Here is a 23,114-nt window from a genome sequence, read left to right as displayed (position 1 = left end):
ATACTCCATTTATTAATGACATTTTGTAAAAATAATGGACTTATGGCAATGGTCCATAATTCAAAAACTAAAATTGCCGAGAAGGATGACATGGATTTCACTCTAACATGGTTCAGTTACGGTGATGCAATAGCTAGATTTGGTTTCCAACAATTAATGTAATTTTTATTTATTATCCATTTTTAGAGAAATAAGGTCCTTAAATCTGTGACAGTATGCCTTTAAACACAATGTATGTATTACATGTATATTACATTACAGTATGTTAAATTTGGTAACATAAACACAATCATCTCTGTTAGCCTTGTTAGTACAGTTTGTCACAAAAGAATATGGAATGTTCATGGAATACAAAACTAAGAAGAAATACTTGTCACAAATACAACATGACGTCCTAAGCATACTGTACATGCTATCTTGGTATTTATACAGATGTTAAAGCTAGTGTCTCAAAAGATCCATCTGAATTATTTTTATTCTTAATATCATAGTTTGTCACAAATTCAGCATGACTTACAAAGCACATTATATATATATATATATATATATGTATATGTATATGTATATGTATATGTATATGTATATGTATATGTATATATATATATATATATGGGCTGTAGCTAGGGGGGTGGCAACTGAGTAGTTAATAGTCTAAAACTCCTTAAACGGTTAAGAAGAGAATTTTCTTCAACTTTCTATAATCTTTTCCGGATTTTTTTCGGGGGTGGGGGATGGGCAACTGCCCCCTTACAATGGCCCTGTGTATGTGTGTATATATATATATATATATATATATATATATATATATATATATATATATGTATATATATATGTATATATGTATATATATATATATATATATATGTATGTATATATATGTATATATATGTATATATACTATATATATATATATATATATATATATATATATTTTGGTACTACTACAGTATGATACATTTATAATCACAAAAATTCATCTGTAGTCTTATCAACGATCAATGTTGTTATCACAGTTTACCTCCAATAAATACAGAATGTATATGATACACAGAAATGTTTGAGGTGTCAGTGTTACAAGTAGGTTAAGTCGTGACTCGATCGCACGTTCACTTTCAAATGTCCGGGCTTTTTGTCATCTTTTTCTTTCTTCCGTCCCCAGATATCGAATGTTTTCTTGACTCCCTGCTCATTTCCAATGTCGTCTATTCGAGCTTCACCGATGAAATCGTTTATCACCATGTTGTGGTTCCATATCTGAAAAAACAACAATAAAACAAGCATACTGAGAATACTGCTAAAGCAATATACAGTTCTCCTAAATTTTTGTATCTCCTAAATTCAAGGGCCATAACTCTGTGGAAAATGGGTAAATTGCCATGAAAGTGAAACTTGATCTTTAACAGTATGTGATAAAGCTACACACAAATATCTTTAGGCATTGAAAAAAAGTATAGAAAACAACTTTTGGTAACTCTGAATTTCAAGGGCCATAACTCTGTGAGAAATAGGTAAATCACCATGAAAGTCAAACTTGATCTGTAACAGAATATGATAAAGCTACACACAAATATCTTTAGGCATTGAAAAAAAGTATAGAAAACAACTTTTGGTAACTGAATTTCAAGAACCATAACTCTGTGAAAAATTGGTAAATCACCATGAAAGTCAAACTTGGTCTGTAACAGAACATGATAAAGCCATGCACAAAATATCAGCTCAATATCTTAAGGCATTGTAAAAAAACAAATGTCTTGAGGAACTGAAAAAAAAAGTATAGAAAACAACTCCGAAGTAAGAGTGCTCAGACTTGCAAATGGACAGTCATAGAAGTTGTGACAGCAGAAAGTTGGCCAACTTTGTACTGACAGTTGGTAGTTTGAGAGTAGCATTAATACCATCATATAACGTTTTGTATGGTAAGTATTACCAATTATACTGCACGTTTTCTATATTGTAGATTAACAACTAAGCTACACAATGTTTTCTACTGTCTAAATTAACAATTGTACCTGACAATTTTTTATACTGTATAAATTAACAATTGTACTGAACAATTTTCTACAGTATAAATTAACAATTGTACTGAAAAAAAATTCTACAGTATAAATTAACAATTGTACTGAACAATTTTATACAGTATAAATTAACAATTGTACTGAACAATTTTCTACAGTATAAATTAACATCTGTACTGAACAATTGATACAGTATAAATTAACAATTGTACTGAACAATTTTATACAGCATAAATTAACAATTATACCGAACAATTTTTATAAGTATAATTTAAAAATTCTTTCTATACAGCACAGTATAACAATACAGTGCCATACAGTACTCGATCGTACCACAAAACATAACTCTTTTTTAACATGCAAACACATTTTTATTTGGCCTCAAATAAAATAGTGAAACTAGTTGTGTTGAAAATACTACTTTAAATGCCCTATAATATAAAAATTGTTTTAAAACGTTTATTAATAAAAAAATAATATATTGATGATTTTTTTTCCCACAATGGCCTTGTTATAATTCCAACGACAGTTGTAATGACCGTCTAACGGCTATATTGTCGTGCTTGGGGGGCATGGGGGGGCATGGGGGGGGGGGGGCTGGAGTACATGTATTTCAACGGCCCTAGGACCTATAACTAAGACAATAGGAGTTTAAGTTTAAAGTTTTAGTTTGTTTAACAACACCACTAGAGCACATTGATTTATTAAGCATCGGCTATTGGATGTCAAACAACTGGCAGATGTTTTACATATAGTCTTAGAGATGAAACCCGCTACATGTTTTCATTAGTAGCAAGGGATATTTTATATGCACCATGCCACAGACAGGATAGAACATACCACAACCTTTGATATACCAGTCGTGATGTACTGGTTCGAACGAGAAATAGGCCAATGGGTCCACTGATGAGGATCGATCCTACATTGACCGCGCATCAACCGAGCGCTTTGCCACTGCATGGGCTACGTCTCGCCCCCACAACAATATGAACAATCCTATTTAATATCATTATATTGCTGTAAAATATTTTCTACAATATGAAATGACAATCTTACCTCGACTATAATAGGCAGATCGGGTTTCTTCCTGTAGAAAGTCGCCTTTATGTTCCACACTGGGGATGTGGTTCCCTGGCAATACATCGACTTGACGGTCTCCCCTTCACACTTTATGAAAACCATCGGGTCGCAAGCTAAAATAAAACAGCTAGTTGTAACTATCAATGTTGTTGGAAGGAAATGTTTTATTTAATGACGCACTCAACACACTTTATTTACAGTTATATGGCGTCGGACATATGGTTAAGGACCACACAGATATTGAAGGAGGAAACCCGCTGTCGCCACTTCATGGCTACTCTTTTCAATTGGCAGCAAGGGATCTTTTATATGCACCATCCCACACACAGGGTAGTACATACCACAGCCTTTGATGTACCAGTTGTGGTGCACTGGCTGGAGTGAGAAATAGCCCAATGGGCCCACTGGGCTACGTCGCTTTACCACTGGGCTGCAGCGGTCTCATCTGTCCGTGCTAATGTTCCCTTAACTATACTTTCCAGAATTGTTCTTGCCATTTTAGGGTATTTCCGACTGATAAACCCTTTTTAATGACTGAAAAATACATAATAATTACATTTTACTTAAATATTAGGGTCTCTCTCTCTCTCTCTCTCTCTCTCTCTCTCTCTCTCTCTCTCTCTCTCTCTCTCTCTCTCTCTCTCTCTCTCTCTCTCTCTCTCTCTCTCTCTCTCTCTCTCTCTCTCTCTCTCTGGTTTTAATTCTTTTAATAGCTCCAAGTTCATTTCACCTAAGTTAGCAACTTTTTTTTTATTCCTTTTAGTTGTTTGTCCATGTTGTTGTAGTTTTGTCTATGTTGTTGTGTGTTTTCCTGTTGTTGTTGTTGTGTTTTCCTGTTGTTGTTGTTGTGTTTTCCTGTTGTGTGTTTTCCTGTTGTTGTTGTTGTGTGTTTGTTGTGTGTTTTCCTGTTGTTGTGTGTTTTCCTGTTGTTGTTGTTGTGTTTTCCTGTTGTTGTTGTGTGTTTTCCTGTTGTTGTTGTTGTTGTGTTTTCCTGTTGTTGTTGTGTGTTTTCCTGTTGTTGTTGTGTGTTTGTTGTGTGTTTTCCTGTTGTTGTGTGTTTTCCTGTTGTTGGTTGTGTGTTTTCCTGTTGTTGTTGTTGTTGTGTGTTTTCCTGTTGTTGTTGTTGTGTGTTTTGTTTTTCATTTTCTTTTTTTAGGGTTTGTGTTGCTGTTTGTTTTTGTTTGGTTAATCTTTAAACCTGTAACACACTTGGATCAATTTACAATCGAGTGCAATAAGAGTCTGTGATGTTGAAATGGGGAAATACACGTAAAAATATAGGCCTACTAAAAAGTTTGTTTCATTTAATGACACCACTAGAGCACATTGATTTTTTTTATCTTATGCTATTGGACGTCAAACATATAGTCATTGTGACACTGTTTTTAGAGGAAACCCGCTGTTGCCACATAGGTCACTCTTTTACGACAGGCGGCAATGGATCTTTTATTTGTGCTTCCCATAAGCAGGATAGCACAAACCATGGCCTTTGTTAAACCAGTTATGGATCACTGGTTGGTGCAAGTGGTTTACACCTACCCATTGAGCCTTGCGGAGCACTCGCTCAGGGTTTGGAGTTGGTATCTGGATTAAAAATCCCATGCCTCGACTGGGATCTGAACCCAGTACCACCAGCCTGTAGACCGATGGCCTAACCATGACGCCACCGAGGCCGGTTATAGGCCTACTAGTGCTCCATACCATTTGTCTTCCCAGAGGGGCAAGTGTCAAGGCCCATTTTGTAATTAAACGACCCGTTTGTAATAAGAAATGGGTACATATTACAAAATGGGTCGCTTATTACAAAATAGGCCTTAACAGGTGTCCATTTTTAAAAATATGGAAAACACATTTCGCGGTATTAAAAACACAAGGATGGCCAGAAAAACATCGGATGTACAGAAATGGATAATCTAAACAACAAAATCTGATTTCAATTATCTAATAGTCAAACGCTGCAATGTTTAAAAACTAAGGTCTGTCACTTTAATTAACGAATTTAGCTAAAACATACTAAATATTTACATCCAATCGAACCTTTAGTCCATGAAGGTTGAAGCGCAGGTGTTCGAGTCCTGGTTGGAGTTTCTAGGTGTTTGATTAGTACCAGTTGATGGAACACGCATTGCGCTATGTTATCTATGTTACGATATAAAACCGGCATCAGTGGTGTAGTGGTTAAGACATAAGGCTGGTAGGTACTGGGTTCACAGCCCGGTACCGGCTCCCACCAAGAGCGAGTTTGAACGACTCAATGGGTAAGATCACTATACCCTCTTCTTTCTCTCTTTCTCACTAACCACTAACAACTAACCCACTGTCCTGGACATATGTTGATATATATAGTCTCTCTCTCTCTCTCTCTCTCTCTCTCTCTCTATATATATATATATATATATATATATATATAAACACACAATATAGTGTATCGTAACGACTGGTACTAATCAAATCTGAACAACAAAACCATAACACATGATCATGGACGTATATCCACACAATGTGTAGTCCGAGCTTTCTGCAGTTTGAGAGCCATAGTCCGTCCCATGGCGAATGACTTTTTTTATACTGTGGAATTTACTACAAGTTATTTATTCTGACACTGTTAAAAGAGGAAACTACTCTTTTATGACAGGCAGCAAGGGATCTTTTATTTGCACTTCCCACAGGCAGGATAGCACAAACCATGGCCTTTGTTGAACCAGTTATGGATCACTGGTCGGTGCAAGTGGTTTACACCTACCCATTGAGCCTTGCGGAGCACTCACTCAGGGTTTGGAGTCAGTATTTAGATTAAAAATCCCATGCCTCGACTGGGATCCGAACCCAGTACCTACCAGCCTGTAGATCGATGGCTTAACCACGACGCCACCGAGGCAATTCAGAGTCGAATGGGCCTTTGGCAAAATAGTGGATGTTTCAATGAATGTCTATCCAGTGCCTTATACGTACATAGCAGGCCAGCCACTCCCGAGGAGATCCCCCAATGGAGACCTCATCTCTGCTGCACTGTCACAAAGAGGACAGCCACTCCAGAGATCCCATGGAGCTCTCATATCTGCTGCACTGCCACAAAGAGGACTGCCACTCTTGAGGAGAGACCCCCCCCCCCCAATGGAGACCTCATCTCTGCTACACTGCCACAAAGAGGACTGCTACTCCAAGACTACACATGTAGTTAACTAAATTGAAACTAGCACCGGACAGGGTCAACGCCTAGACACCGCAACCAGGACACGAATGCCTGTTTTGTTAAACGACACCACTAGACCACACTAGACTTATTAATCATCGGCTATTGGATGTCAAACATTTGGTAATTTTTACATATAGTCTTAGAGAGGAAACCTAGTGGGCCCACCGACGGGGATCGATCCTAAACTGAATGCGCCTCAAGTGAGCACTTTACCACTGGGTCAAAGGTCATGACTTACATCCTTTGGCTTTTGGTGGCAGCTGAAGTTCATCCGCACTCTCAACGGTTACCGTGGTGACCAGCTGGTACTTCGCACCACACGGACATCCTCGACTAGGACCTTCCTTTGTTAATTCCCTTAAAAACAATTTGCTTGAAATATTAGCAATGGTTGGGAGAAAGATGATTGTAATAAGTATTTCAATTTGTGTTTTTTGTCAGGCACAGCAGACGTCACTGAATCAAAAATATTGGTAGTAAATCTTAAGGCACAGAGAGAGAGAGAGAGAGAGAGAGAGAGAGAGAGAGAGAGAGAGAGAGAGAGAGAGAGAGAGAGAGAGAGAGAGAGAGAGAGAGAGAGAGATATGAAACTTATGTTATTTGTGAATTCGCTTTTAATAGTTTTTAATAATGAAATATATATAAGAAATTCAACTTTAATTCGTACTAAAGGTTCATTCTTTTTACCCTTGCATATACCTTCTTTTAAAAAAAAAAAGAAAAAAAGTTTAAAGGGACATTCCTGAGTTTGCTGCATTGTAAAATGTTTCCTACTAATAAAATATTTCTATGATTAAACTTGCATATTAAATATATTTTCTTGTTTAGAATATCAGTGTCTGTACATTCAATGTGTTTCTGGCCGTCTTAATATTGGTATGAAGCCGAAACTGGATTTTGTAAATATTTTAGGAAATAAAATGAAATTTAACCTAATACAAATATTAGAACGATCAGAAACACGTTTAATATACAGCCACTAATATTGTATGCAGAAAAATATATTTGATATGTAATTACAATCGTTAAAAAGTCTCTGTTAATCGATAACATGGCAGAAAACTCAGGAATGTCCCTTTAATAATTCTAAAAACAAAATGATTCACAACTAAATAGAGAACAGAACAAGTCTGTTTTGTTTAACGACACCACTAGAGCACATTGAGCATTTTGAGTTATTAATCATTGGCTATTGGATGTCAAACATATATGGTGTTTTGACAGTCATAGAGAGGAAACCCGCTATATGTTTTTCGTTAGTAGCAAGGGATCTTTTATATGCACCATCCCACAGCCAGGATAGCACATACCACAGCCTTTGATATTATACCAATTGTGATGCACTGGCTGGAACGAGAAATAGAGAACAGATAACAATAAAAATGTGGTTCAGTTACAACCATCGTACAATGTCATGGTTAGAAATATTCAGTTACAACCATCGTACAATGTCATGCTTAGAAATATTCAGTTACAACCATCGTACAATGTCACGGTTAGAAATATTCAGTTACAACCATCGTACAATGTCACGGTTAGAACTATTCAGTTACAACCATCGTACAATGTCACGGTTAGAAATATTCAGTTACAACCATCGTACAATGTCACGGTTAGAAATATTCAGTTACAACCATCGTACAATGTCACGGTTAGAAATATTCAGTTACAACCATCGTACAATGTCACGGTTAGAAATATTCAGTTACAACCATCGTACAATGTCACGGTTAGAAATATTCAGTTACAACCATCGTACAATGCCATGGTTAGAAATATTCAGTTACAACCATAATACAATGTGTCATGGTTAGAAATATTCAGTTACAACCATCACACAATATGTCAAGGTTAGAAATATTAGATAACAGATAGTAATGACAATAATAAATAGTGTGGCGACATACAGTACAAACGTGTATAACGGTAAATAAGGTTGCCGGGTTAGATAACAGATAGTAATGACAATAATAAATAGTGTGGCAACATACAGTACAAACATGTGTAATGGTAAATAGGGTTACCAGGTTAGATAACAGATAGTAGTGACAATAATAAATAGTGTGGCGACATACAGTACAAACATGTATAACGGTAAATAGGGTTGTCGGGTTAGATAACAGATAGTAATGACAATAATAAATAGTGTGGCGACATACAGTACAAACGTGTATAACGGTAAATAGGGTTGCCGGGTTAGATAACAGATAGTAATGACAATAATAAATAGTGTGGCGACATACAGTACAAACATGTATAATGGTAAATAGGGTTGCTGGGTTAGATAACAGATAGTAATGACAATAATAAATAGTGTGATGACATACAGTACAAACATGTCTATGGGTAAATAGGGTTGCCGGGTTAGATAACAGATAGTAATGACGATAATAAATAGTGTGGCGACATACAGTACAAACGTGTATAACGGTAAATAGGGTTGCCGGGTTAGATAACAGATAGTAATGACAATAATAAATAGTGTGGCGACATACAGTACAAACGTGTATAACGGTAAATAGGGTTGCCGGGTTAGATAACAGATAGTAATGACAATAATAAATAGTGTGGCGACATACAGTACAAACGTGTATAACGGTAAATAGGGTTGCCGGGTTAGATAACAGATAGTAATGACAATAATAAATAGTGTGGCGACATACAGTACAAACGTGTATAGGGGTAAATAGGGTTGCCAGGTTAGATAACAGATAGTAATGACAATAATAAATAGTGTGGCGACATACAGTACAAACATGTATAACGGTAAATAGGGTTGCCGGGTTAGATAACAGATAGTAATGACAGTAATAAATAGTGTGGCGACATACAGTACAAACATGTATAACGGTAAATAGGGTTGCCGGGTTAGATAACAGATAGTAATGACAATAATAAATAGTGTGGCGACATACAGTACAAACATGTATAACGGTAAATAGGGTTGCCGGGTTAGATAACAGATAGTAATGACAATAATAAATAGTGTGGCGACATACAGTACAAACATGTATAACGGTAAATAGGGTTGCTGGGTTAGATAACAGATAGTAATGACAATAATAAATAGTGTGATGACATACAGTACAAACATGTCTATGGGTAAATAGGTTTGCCGGGTTACATAACAGATAGTAATGACAATAATAAATAGTGTGGCGACATACAGTACAAACGTGTATAACGGTAAATAGGGTTGCCGGGTTAGATAACAGATAGTAATGACAATAATAAATAGTGTGGTGACATACAGTACAAACGTGTATAGGGGTAAATAGGGTTGCCAGGTTAGATAACAGATAGTAATGGTTAGATAACAGATAGTAGTGACAATAATAAACAGTGTGGCGACATACAGTACAAACATGTATAACGGTAAATAGGGTTGCCGGGTTAGATAACAGATAGTAATGACAATAATAAATAGTGTGGCGACATACAGTACAAACATGTATAACGGTAAATAGGGTTGCTGGGTTAGATAACAGATGGTAATGACAATAATAAATAGTGTGGCGACATACAGTACAAACATGTATAACAGATAGTAATGACAATAATAAATAGTGTGGCGACATACAGTACAAACGTGTATAATGGTAAATAGGGTTACTGGGTTAGATAACAGATAGTAATGACAATAATAAATAGTGTGGCGACATACAGTACAAACGTGTATAACGGTAAATAGGGTTGCTGGGTTAGATAACAGATAGTAATGACAATAATAAATAGTGTGGCGACATACAGTACAAACGTGTATAACGGTAAATAGGGTTGCCGGGATAGATAACAGATAGTAATGACAATAATAAATAGTGTGGCGACATACAGTACAAACGTGTATAACGGTAAATAGGGGCCGGGATAGATAACCGGGTTAGATACAACAAACGATAGTAATGACAGATAGTAATGACAAAATAGTGTGGCGACATACAGTACAAACATGTATAACGGTAAATAGGGTTGCCGGGATAGATAACAGATAGTAATGACAATAATAAATAGTGTGGCGACATACAGTACAAACGTGTATAACGGTAAATAGGGTTGCCGGGTTAGATAACAGATAGTAATGACAATAATAAATAGTGTGGCAACATACAGTACAAATGTGTTTAACGGTAAATAGGGTTGCCGGGTTAGATAACAGATGGTAATGACAATAATAAATAGTGTAGCAGGAGTCAAATTTACGAAACATTTTAACTTTACATTTACGGTTAGTAGCCATACATTATCACGTGTTTTGTATTTATTTGGCTTAGCAAATTACATAATTGTACAATAAAGATCACTGCAATATACAAAAACAAATATTTATGTATTATTTTAACTCACTGTAATTACAAAATTCTTTGGACAAAATCCTACCAAATTGTAGATAGAGAGATACACATATATATGTATACATGTATATACTTTTGAATATTCTGCTAGAAATTTTGTTTTAAAAATACTTTTATCTGGATAATATAAAAAATGACAACTAGAAGTTACTGTATTTATATATTAGTACTATTTTTAAAAACACAAAAATGTCTAGATATTGCCTTCTGATTCTAATAGGTCGCGACCCCACAATGCCATTTTGAACAACATACAAACACATGGACAAACAACAATTATATTAACTATCATTATACCACAACCAACATCAATATCAGTGCCAGCAAAATAAGCAATCAAGCTCTTTTCGAAAACAATTTTATAACTTGAGATGTTTTTAACAAGATAATTTAATGTCAATATTTTAGTGATTTAAAATTTAATGTAATAATTTTTTACATCAACAATTATCACGTTATATTTTTATAATTTTAAGTTTATAACTCATTAGCCTACAATCAGTTTAAAATACTAAGAAATAACAATCGCACTCTTCCTTAAGGAAATTAATACACGGAACAAGGGGAATTAATCCCCATTCTATGGCTCAGCCTTTTCTGTTAGTTGCCAAATAAGAGAATTCTTACATTTTTACGACAAATAACATTTAAAAAAATATGTCAGCATGTTTGTTTTCAGTAAATATTAAAGGGACATTCCTGAGTTTGCTGCATTTAAAGATGTTTCTGAATAATAAAATATTTCTACGATTAAACTTACATATTAAATATATTTTCTTGTTTAGAATATCAGTATCTGTATATTCAATGTGTTTCTGGTCGTCTTAATATTTGTAAGAAGCCCAAAGTGGATTTTGTCTAATTTCGTACATACAAACAAAATAATAATTAGGAAATAAAATTAAATTTAACCTAGTACAAATATTAGACCAATAAGAAACACATTTAAAATACAGCCACTAATATTTTATGCAGAAAAATATATTTGATATGTAATAACAATTGTTAAAAAGTCTCTGTTAGTCGATAACATCTTAAAAACTGCAGCAAACTCTGGAATATCCCTTTAACATTTACTGATCTATCATTAACATTAATAAAGCATATTAATTTTAAACAGTAAAGAAAACAGCTGAAACGATTTAATATTTAGTTTTTTCAGCAATAGTGAATGTGAATTCAAAATTGATGTTTATGTAGTTATGAACGTCGGTTGTCTAAATCATGTGATACTGTTTGGACCAAACAGACTATTTATAGACTGGAATTATGAAACATTGAAACATGTTTTTACAAAGGCAATATCAATATTTTGCTTATGAAATGTTAAAATATATGTTTTAACAGGACCATGTCATTTGTGAATGATGATCTTTAACAGGGCAATGTCAATATTTTGCTCATCAAAACATTTCATGTTAGATATATGCTTTTTTTTAACAACATCAAAAACCACAACAAAGACAGGACAACAGTTACATGCACAAATATAAATGTAAGCATACTTGTCTGCAAATGGATTCTTGCTGTTGAAAATATAAAATAAATAAATGTTGACAATATTTATTATAGTGTATGAAAAACGTTAGAGTAGGATTCTGTAAGATGAATGTGGAACAAAAAGCAACTAAATTATTTTAGAATGTTAGACAGAATATGATTTAATGTATTTCTATCTATCTGTATACTATGCGTGTCACTGGCCGTCTCTCTCTCTCTCTCTCGGCCGTCTCATCTCTTCTCTCTATTCTCTCTGCCCTCTCTCTCTTCTCTCTCTCTCTCTCTTCTCTCTGTGCTGATCTGCCTCCATGCCTGCTCTCTCTCTTCTTTCTCTCTCTCCTCTCTCTCTCTGTGCCCATGCCTGCCTCTCTCTTCTCTCTGGCTCTCTCCCTCTCTCTCTTTCTTCTCTCTCTCTCTCTGTCCTCTCTTCCTCTCTTCTCTCTTTCTCCCTCCCTCCTCTCTCTCTCTTTTTCTCTCTCTCTCTCTCTGTCCCTCCCTCTCTCTCTCTCTCTCCCTCTGTCTCGCTCTCTCCCTCCCTCTCTCTCTCCCTTCTGTCTTCCCTCCCCCCCCCCCCCGAACTCTCTCTCTCTCTCTCTCTCTCTCTCTCTCTCTCTCTCTCTCTCTCTACACATGTACCATGTGTGTATTTGTACTTTTAAAAATTCTCTCTTGAAATGAAATCATTTATTTGAATTAAAATTCCATATTAATGGTAAGTTACAGTTTTTTTAAAACCTTTCACTTTATTAATAATCAGGGTTTTTTTTTTTGTTGGGGGGGGGGGGGAGAACTCTGCACTCTGATTATCAATTATCAACTCGCCTGTGTGTCGTACATTAATAAGCTATATACATCCACCCCATCCCACCTGCTCTCCTGAAAACCCCCCACTAAAACTGAAGCAAAAATCTAAAAAACAAAAAATAATAACAAAACAAAACAAAAAATAACTTTAAAAATTAAAGAAAAATTAAAAAAACCCAACAAGTAAATGTTTCTAGTACCTTGAGTTTGACGACCCTGATGTGTATAATCGCAGCATGAAATCTCCAACCTGGCCCGTTTCCACGGTAGTTGGCACTATGACATAACGACCCTTCTTCAGCACGCACGTTCCGAACACACTGCGCGACATATTGTACGGCGACGTAAACATCTTGTCACCCACGATGTGCACGCGGTATTTCCGGTTGTCTTCTACCTGTTAAATTAATTTAGAGGAAAGGAATGTTGGTTTAATGACAAAAAATTATAATGGCATTTGACGAAAATAGAGAACTTGCATGAAGTGTACCCGTTTTGTTTTTATGAGTTTTTTTCCACGTGAGAACCAGTTCAACTGGGAAAGGGGCACCGATGTTTTAATCTTAAGAGTTGTGGGGGGTCAATGACACCCCCACCCATTTACTTCTTACACTATGCTACATGTTATGTTAAGAAGAAGGGTATGCTTGTTCAATAATCATAAAATGATATTATGGATAAAAAACAACCCCAAAACCTCTTCAAAACGCGGATGAGTCTGTCTTCATGAAAGAAAAACGAATGTAAATAGATTCTGTGAATACAATATTTTCAGTTTTCTTCCTTTTAAAAAAATAATGGAAGTTTTTTTCATCATCAACATCATCACCATCACTATCATCATCACCATCATCTTCATCATCATCATCACCACCACCATCATCATCATCACCATCACCATCACCATCACCTTCAACATCACCATCACCATCATCATTATCATCATCTTCAACATCACCATCACCACCATCTTCATCACCATCTTCATCATCATCACCATCATCATCTTCATCATCATCATCACAATCATCAACATCACCATCATCATCATTTTCAACATCACCATCATCATCACCATAATCATCATTTTCAACATCATCACCATCATCATCACCATCATCACCATCTTCGACATGATCACAATCATCATCACCACCACCACCATCATAATCATCACCATCACCACCATCATCATTATTATTATCACCATCATCTTCATCATCATCATCATTATCACCATCATCATCTTCAACATTAACACCATCATCATCATCAACATCACCATTATCATCATTTTGTCATCACTTGGTTATTACCTTCATGATGTGGAATCCGATCGTGTTGAGTTTTTGTCCCAGGAACTGTCTCCCTGCCCCAACATCGTGCTGTTCCAGGGACACCATGATGGTCTCTTGTAGTCCAGTGATGTCAAAGAGAATCTAGAAATAGAAACATTACAACATGTAACTGTCTCCCTGCCCCAACATCGTGCTGTTCCAGAGACACCATGATGGTCTCTTGTAGTCCAGTGATGTCAAAGAGAATCTAGAAATAGAAACATTACAACATGTAACTGTCTCCCTGCCCCAACATCGTGCTGTTCCAGAGACACCATGATGGTCTCTTGTAGTCCAGTGATATCAAAGAGAATCTAGAAATAGAAACATTACAACATGTAACTGTCTCCCTGCCCCAACATCGTGCTGTTCCAGAGACACCATGATGGTCTCTTGTAGTCCAGTGATATCAAAGAGAATCTAGAAATAGAAACAGTATAAAAACCACTTTTGCCAAAGAGAATTTAAAATAAAATCAGAAACATTACTCTAAGTCGCCTGCTATGTAAAACAAAATCTAAAAAATAGAAATTTAACCAATGAACAGGGAAGGTATATTTGTTTCATGAGACCTCAGCATATTTAAAACTGTGGGTATTTGGGTTGTCTAATACATGCTATTTTGACATTTGGTTCACATAGAAAGAGCGGAAGCAACAGTCTACTCCTAACGATCTGGGACGTAACAAAATAAACAAACAACAAAAGACAGTCATAGAATGAGTAATTGTATTTGGCAAAGAAAAGTATTTATAAATGTTCCAGTAATAATCTTCCCATTTAGGATGATAATAGAGACAGGAGAATAGCAGCCCAAAATGTCCCAACTGCCTAAGGTATTTCGATTGAGATATCTTCGCTGAGTTCTGCCCAGCATGTCCCAATTGGCACATCTTAGGCAGTTGGGATATTTTGGGCTGTTACACTACATGGGAGCCTTATACTGTGAGTTATACTGAGGAAGGTGTTGGAGTACTAGTCCCCGCCCCCGTTCCGGCCCGAATGCGACCATTTGATGCGGATTATCACAAAGACTGGGTCTTACCTGTGGGTTACTGAGAAACGTGTTGGAGTAGAAGTCCCTGCCTCCATTCCGGCCCGAATGCGACCACTTGCTGTGGATGATCGCTTCCGTCCACGTTTTCTTCAGACTGAAGAACGAAGTGTTCACGAAGTGACAGATGTCAATGTTCGTGAAGTTCCTTAAGAAGTCGTCAAATGACATCCTGCATGGAAAGGTAAGATTAGTATAAATTTGTTTAACAAGATCTCGTAACATTTCAAACTTTGTCTATAACATATTGTGGTTTTTGAGACTATAGTCTAGATGATGAACAAAAGGAAAGGAAGGATTTTGGGGGTCAAGCCAGGGCAGTACCCTGATAAAAATACTAAGGGGGGGGGGGGGGGGCATTACTTTTTATAAACAAATAAAACACTATACAAATAAAACCCTGAGATGTGTATTTTATTTTCTGGAGTAAAAGGGGGGGGGGCAACCCACCTACCCCTTGCTCAAACAATTTTTTTTTGGTTATATATACATGTATTTTTACGAGGGAGCATGGCACGACTTCTGTATAAAGTGCCCGTCGCAATCTTGACCCCCACCACCACCACCGCCACCATCACTTCTAAAAACCCCTGCACACGCCTGAAAGGAGTATTTGTTTAACGACTAGTGTTGAAAATCAGTTGGTATTTGATCATCAATTAATTGGTAATACCAATTGATCAATGTTTGATTACAAAATTGATTAGAATTATATTAACATAGGATTTGAATTATAATTAAGCACCGTGCACCTACTATTGTATTCACTGGAACTGACCCTACAACATGTCAGTTTTACCTTTAATAACTATTTAATATCATTGTTCCTTGTAAACACATGAAAATAAACACTAATTCCAACATATTTACATAAATTCCATCATCTAAACTGGAGGAACAATTACAGTTAACATTTTCACACACAAATTGTGGATTTTTATAATCGATCATCACATCGATAAAGCAATGTGTGTGTGTGTGTGTGCATCTGCACATGTGTGTGTGTGTGTCTTTTATATGCACCATCCCACAGACAGGATAGTACATACCACGACTTTTGTTACACCGGTTGTGGAGCATTGGATGCAACAAGAAATAGCTCAATGGGCCCACCGACAGGAATTGATCTTAGATTGATCACAGATCAAGCGAGCGCTGTACAACTGAACTACGTTAGAGAGAGAGAGAGAGAGAGAGAGAGAGAGAGAGAGAGAGAGAGAGAGAGAGAGAGAGAGAGAGAGAGAGAGAGAGAGAAATAAAGTGAGAGAGAGAGAGAGAGAGAGAGAGAGAGAGAGAGAGAGAGAGAGAGAGAGAGAGAGAGAGAGAGAGAGAGAGAGAGAGAGAGACAGACAGACAGACAGACAGACAGACACAGTGACTGAGAGAGTGAGAGACAGAGACAAAGACAGAGAGAGACACAGAGAGAGAGAGAGAGAGAGAGAGACAGACAGACAGACACAGAGACTGAGAGAGAGAGAGACAGAGACAAAGACAGAGAGAGACAGAGAGAGAGAGAGAGAGAGTGAGTGTGTGTGTTTGTGGGGGGGGTAGGTAAGTAGGTAGGTGTGGGGGGTGTAGGTAGGTATGTGTGTAGGTGTGAATGTGAGAGTGTAGGTGTTTGTGTGTGTGCATGTAATTGTTCATGCGTGCGTGCGTGCGTGCTTGTGTGTGTGTGTGTGTCTAGATATATATATATATATATATAAATGAATATACTCACCAAAATTCACCCTCTTGTTTAAACTTGATTCCCATCTTCTCCCATTCACGTGCATTTATACTTTTCCACTCCGGTGAACTGAATCAAAATACATGTACAAATGTCAGGAACAATAATACAATGTATATAGCCTGTCCTATGATTGCAATCAACAAGGATGGAACCAGATAATATTGTTGGGGGGGGGGGGGGGGGAAGAGACTAACAGTGCATGTCAATGAAAAAATAAGGGAGAAAAGGGGAATTTTAATATTTTTAGGGGACGTGCACCTTAAATTTTGGTCCCCCTTATATCGGTCTCTGAACATTATAGAATGTTTAAATGGTTCCTACTATACATCAAAATTTTCTGAAGGACAAAAAAAGAAAGTTGATTTTGTTTAACGACGCCACTAGAGCACATTGATCTATTAATTATCGGCTACTGGATGTCAAACATTTGGTAATTTTGACATATAGTTATAGAGAGAAAATCCACTACATTTTTTCCATTAGTACAAGGGATCTTTTATATGCACCATCCCATAGACAGGATAGCACATACCACGGCATGTGATATACCAGTCGTGGTGCACTGGCTGGAATGAGAAATAGCTCAAGGGGCCCACTGATGGGAATTGATCCCAAACCGACCACTCATCAAGTGAGTGCTTTACCACTGAGCTACGTCCCGTCCCCTGAAAGACAAATTATGTACGGACTATTCGTTATAAATTCCTTGATATGATTTCCCATCTATCTTTGTCCCTTGAAAAGTCACGTTTTGAAATTGCTTTCAATTAAGTGCCCGCAAACGTATGCCACGAAATAAGTTAAAATAATGTTCAATTCCCACAAACAGGATAACATATACCACGGCCTTTGATATACCAGTAATGATGCACTGGCTCGAGCGAGAAATAGCCCAATGGGCCCACTGATGGGGATCGATCCCAAATTAACCGCGCATCAAGCGAACACTTTACCACTGGGCTACGTCCTGCCCCTCATTGTATATGACTTCTACGATGACCGTTGTATCCGATTCAGAAACCGATTCAGAAACTGAATCGGGCCCGACATTTGTTGCTAGTCTGAGCGTCATTACAACTCAACGCGACACCCAGTTGCTAGTCTGAGCATCATTACAACTCAACGCGACACCCAGTTGCTAGTCTGAGCATCATTACAACTCAACGCGACACCCAGTTGCTAGTCTGTGCGTCATTACAACTCAACGCGACACCCAGTTGCTAGTCTGTGCGTCATTACAACTCAACGCGACACCCAGTTGCTAGTCTGAGCGTCATTACAACTCAACGCGACACCCAGTTGCTAGTCTGTGCGTCATTACAACTCAACGCGACACCCAGTTGCTAGTCTGAGCGTCAAACTGAACTCAATTGGACCGTTGACAACAAACTAACCAATCACAATGCAGCATTCCACCACGTGACATCACCCATTGGAGTACCAAAAAATGGCCTCTTAATATTAATTACATCAGATGCTTTTGGAAAACAGTAAAATAGTCACTTAAGATAGATGACTACTTACATATAAAAGACTCCTTGCTGCTAACCAAAAATAGTAGCCTTTATGATACTAGCTGGTTTCATTAGTAATAATAAATTAATATTTGTTTTCACGGGCAGCTGAGGTACATGTATATGGTAGCGGGCTTGAACCTCAATTGAAAATAAGTATGAAACGTTGAACACTGAGCACTGCTTAAATTTGTAATTAGAGAAATAGACACAAAACTTGGAGTAAATTATTGAACAAAATAACAAATTAAAAACATTTTAAAAAACTAAAACAATTATCATATTATACAATGTATGTTTCATGAAGCATTTATAAAGAAAATGCAAATGAAGAACTTTTCCAAAATAATCGTAGTATATTATACCAGTTGATAATGCCAGGTTAAAACAATGAGTTTGACCCCCCCCCCCCCCCCCCCCCCCAAAAAAAAAAAATAAATAAATATATATATATATATAAAACACCTTTCTCAAAATAGGTTAGAATAGAATTTGTGTCCTATTGTTTTCATCATGGTCTTAATATGACATGCATATGCAGGTATCAAAATAATTAGCATTGTGTCTGGTAACCCATTTACAGGTTACCACAAAACATAGCCTGGTAACCTATAGGCTACCACATTGGTACGAGAAACGAAATCCAGAAGTAAATTTATTTACTGGGTGCAATTTTGTACAAGAAAACGAACCGCGGAAGTAAATTCATCTAGTGGACGCTGCTTAAACACAGAATGACTATAATTGCTTGCAACTGCGCGCGAACATCGATGCAATTCCTTATGAGAAAATGAAATGCGGAAACAAAACTATTGTTGTTGGAATTTTTGTCGAGAATTTCTTGACTTTTCTTACATGTGATAAACTGAACGACCGTTCTCGACTTATTTTGATACCTGCATAGGTAGAGGGAATGCATATACATATATGTGTGTATGTGCATGCATGCATGCATTAAAAGGAATTCATCCACACATGCATATATACCACATGTAAACATGCTTGGTATAATCTTGTTTTCAGTTATGATGGCTGTGGATTCCTGACCAATTAGTTGTCAACGCACTATAGTGGTGAAAGCATTGATATATGTCTTCTGACATTTAGTTCACCCACCCTTTCAAATAAAATGTGTACATATAAAGGCAAATTTATGTATCGTTTGTACATTTATTTTAGTCCTTGGCCCAAATATTTGGTGAATAAGTGACAAAACTAATTTTTGGTGCCGAATTTTCCAAAATTGATTTTTGCTGAGTTGGGATAATTATAACTCTACCGTCGAGTTGGCCAACTTCGTCATAGCAGTTGACAGTCTGAGCCTAGCATTAAGTTTCAAATTAACTGTTGGTTGTTAAAAAAATATATTAAGATGACACAAATAATATGTACCTTCTGTTGAGGGTACGTTTCATGTTATTATTCAATTAATGTCTATGATAAGAAAGTTTAAAGAAAGAATGTATTTTTAAATACTTCTTCGAGCAACTCAGTACTTTTAAATTAATGTAGCTCGTATCAGGTGGAAAACAATAAAGAGATGAATAACCTTGGCAAATACTTCCCGTACTACAGGCGACTAGAATTAGATATATGTTAACGTATTATTGTTACATATTAGAGAATAACTAATTAGTGATGTCGGATATCTGCTTTATCCTGTGAAGGTAACAATTGGACATTTCTCATTCAGCCTGAACAGAATAAAGCAGATATCTGACGTCATTAACTAGTTATTATCTTTATCCTGCCGACCATAAAAATTAAGGGGAAAAGCTATTATTTCTGTTATTTCAGCCACATTGTATGATGACCTAGATCTAGGTCATATGAGCAATTTTTATATGATGATGAATTGTAGAAAAAAAAGCACTAAAGAAACTGAAGAAACCAGATATACCGCACAATGTTTCAAGCAGAGAATGCACCTTTAATCTAAGTAGCAATTAAGCCACAGCACTGTCATGTTTTTTTTGTCTGGGCTAATATATGAGCTTTAACAAGTATGATGTTGGCAACAAAATAAATTACAATACCTCATTCGGTAGCACAGTCTGCAATATTAAAACATATTAAGTCTCTGTTTATTCTTTTATTCCCTGACCCTCAGATTACAAGTTGGAAACTAACTGTATGAGGAAGCCTATATAGATTCATATTTGTAAACAGAAAATTTTAAACATCACATATAATATATTTTTTTATAATTTTGTATGTCATAATATTTGTATGCAACTTTTATGTGATACTGTAAGACAATGATTCAAGGCTCCCCAACCTTGACACTGCCTATGATCCGGGGTAATAATAATAATAATAATAATAATAATAATAATAATAATAATAATAATAATAATAATAAAAAAAAAAATTAATAATAATTAATAATAAAAAAAAAAAAATTAAAAAAAAAAAAAAAAAAAAAAAAATAATAATAAATAATAAAATAATAAATAAATAAATAATAATTAATAATAATAATAATAATAATAATAAAAAAAAAAAAAAAAAAATTAATAATAATAATAATAAAAAATAAAAAAAATAATAATAATAATAAAAATAAAAAAATAATAATAATAAAAAAAAAAAAAAAAAAAATAATAATTTTTAAAAAAACACGGTGAAAAAGGGAAGGAAAGGAAAGAAATGTGTGTTTAACCGACAACTCAGAATGATTTATACAATGGCTGTTTGGTGTCTAAGATAACACAGAAAGAAAGAATAGCCACTGCTGAAACATAGGCTACTCTTACAGATAAAGCAGCGTTTGTTCGTTCGTGCGTCCGTCCTTCTGTTCACTCAATCATTCATTCATTCAGATAAAGCAGCGTTTGTTCGTCCGTCCTTCTGTTCATTCATTCATTCATTCATTCAGCTCCAGGGGCCGATTGACTATCTGGTCATCTGTGATGGATTCGTCCATTCATTCGTTCATTCATCCATCCGTCCACTCATTCATCATTATATCTGTCTGTATGTATGTATGTCTGCCTGTCTGTCTGCGTGCCTGCTTGCCTTCCTGCCTACCTACCTGTCTGTCTATCCGTTACTCAGTCTATCTTTCATTCATTCATATATTTCTCAGTCCGTCATTCCATCCGTCTATCTGTCCATTCATCCATCTTTTTTATTTCCTTAAAAAAAAAACTATTTTAATTTGTTGATTTGAATTACAGTGTACAACTTACGAGTCTGACCAGGGGCCGGTCCACTCTCTGGTCCCCCAGGGGTTAAACAGTCTGACGAGCATCAGTTTGTCGGTGCCCACCGCCCCCTGTAACGACCGACTGACGTTGACAAGCTTGATATCCGTTACGTTGTAACCTTTACCAAATATCAGTCCGTGTTCCGATTCTTGTCCTACCATTTCTGGTGCACACTGCAAAACAATAATAACATTCAGTTTACAAACAAAGAAGGAATAAACTCGTTATTTTATGCATGGTCCTGTTACATGTCGTACAGAAATGGTGTTACATGTAGTTTGAAGGAAACATGCGGGATGCATTGTAGATCGAAATCTGCTGGCAGCTTATTATCTAAATCTGTCGGCGAGACTGAAAGAAAGAAAGAAATGTTTTATTTAATGACGCACTCAACACATTTTTATTTACGGTTATATGGCATCAGACATATGGTTATAAGGACCACACAGATATTGAGAGAGGAAACCTGTTGTCGCCAATTCATGGACTACTCTTTTCGATTAGCAAGCAAGGGATCTTTTATATGCAACATCCCACAGACAGGATAGTACATACCACAGCCTTTGTTACACCAGTTGTGGAGCATTGGCTGGAACGGGAAATAGCCCAATGGGTCCACCGATGGGGATCGATCCTAGACCAACCGCACATCAAGCGAATGCTTTACCACTGGGCTACATCCCGGAATAAATTTGTTATTTTAAGATACAATGGGCTAGGATAAAATAGCAAAGAAAAATTTAACACAGGATAGCTAGGATGGGATAGGCATGGTGGAAGCAAGTAGACACCCCCCCCCCCCCCACCCCCTGGTGGGTGCTGACTGAGATCGAGGGCTCAAAGCAAAGTTTCTAGGGGTTCGGGGTATGCTCCACCATAATATTTTGAAAACTAGATGTCCTGAAATGAAATTTCCTGCATTCTACAAGAAAAATTCATCTTTACCTTAAGATTTACTACCAATAAATCAAAACGTGTTTTGAACGTTTAATTAATTTTTTTAAATTATCTTTTTAATTTTTTAAATTTTATTCTTTATAAAAAAAAAGAAAAAAGAAAAAAAGAAGAAGATTGTTTTGCGGTTTTTTTGCTTACTTGGACCAACTGCACATCAAGCGAGCACGTTACCACTGGACTACTACGTCTGAATGCTACAAAAAGGTCAGACAGTCCAACATTTGATTATCATTTCGCTATAATGCTGGGCTGCGTTCAACCAGACCGAGCAGAAAAACGTCCGCTAGACTGGTTTAGGTGCCTCACGTTAAACCAAATGGCCACATCGGGAACCAATCGAATAGTTCGCGAATGTTAGTGAAAC

General features: G+C 36.4%; 1 protein-coding gene across 7 annotated transcripts in view; it reads right to left on the bottom strand.

Moving 5' to 3' along the window:
• Window positions 1–1,001: 1,001 nt before the first annotated feature.
• Window positions 1,002–23,114, bottom strand: part of LOC121373428 (calpain-5-like) — a 57,297-nt gene continuing 35,184 nt past the window's right edge. For 4 of the 7 annotated variants that reach the window (XM_041500072.1, XM_041500075.1, XM_041500074.1 and 1 more), the window contains exons 6-15: window positions 21,776–21,966; window positions 20,621–20,638; window positions 17,059–17,136; window positions 15,330–15,510; window positions 14,264–14,386; window positions 13,148–13,344; window positions 12,149–12,169; window positions 6,530–6,648; window positions 3,072–3,208; window positions 1,002–1,254 (exon numbers count right to left, since the gene is read on the bottom strand). In XM_041500072.1, the coding sequence (XP_041356006.1) occupies window positions 1,072–1,254; window positions 3,072–3,208; window positions 6,530–6,648; window positions 12,149–12,169; window positions 13,148–13,344; window positions 14,264–14,386; window positions 15,330–15,510; window positions 17,059–17,136; window positions 20,621–20,638; window positions 21,776–21,966 (1,248 nt within the window). In that variant the 3' untranslated portion in view covers window positions 1,002–1,071. The remainder of the gene's footprint in view (window positions 1,255–3,071; window positions 3,209–6,529; window positions 6,649–12,148; window positions 12,170–13,147; window positions 13,345–14,263; window positions 14,387–15,329; window positions 15,511–17,058; window positions 17,137–20,620; window positions 20,639–21,775; window positions 21,967–23,114) is intronic. The other 3 variants (XM_041500078.1, XM_041500077.1, XM_041500079.1) reach the window with 3 other exon arrangements.

Source organism: Gigantopelta aegis, chromosome 5 (assembly GCF_016097555.1).
Source record: "Gigantopelta aegis isolate Gae_Host chromosome 5, Gae_host_genome, whole genome shotgun sequence".
Taxonomy (NCBI): Eukaryota; Metazoa; Mollusca; class Gastropoda; order Neomphalida; family Peltospiridae; genus Gigantopelta; species Gigantopelta aegis.
The sequence above is the reverse complement of the archived record's forward strand: the minus strand, read 5'-3'. Positions and strand labels throughout refer to the sequence as shown.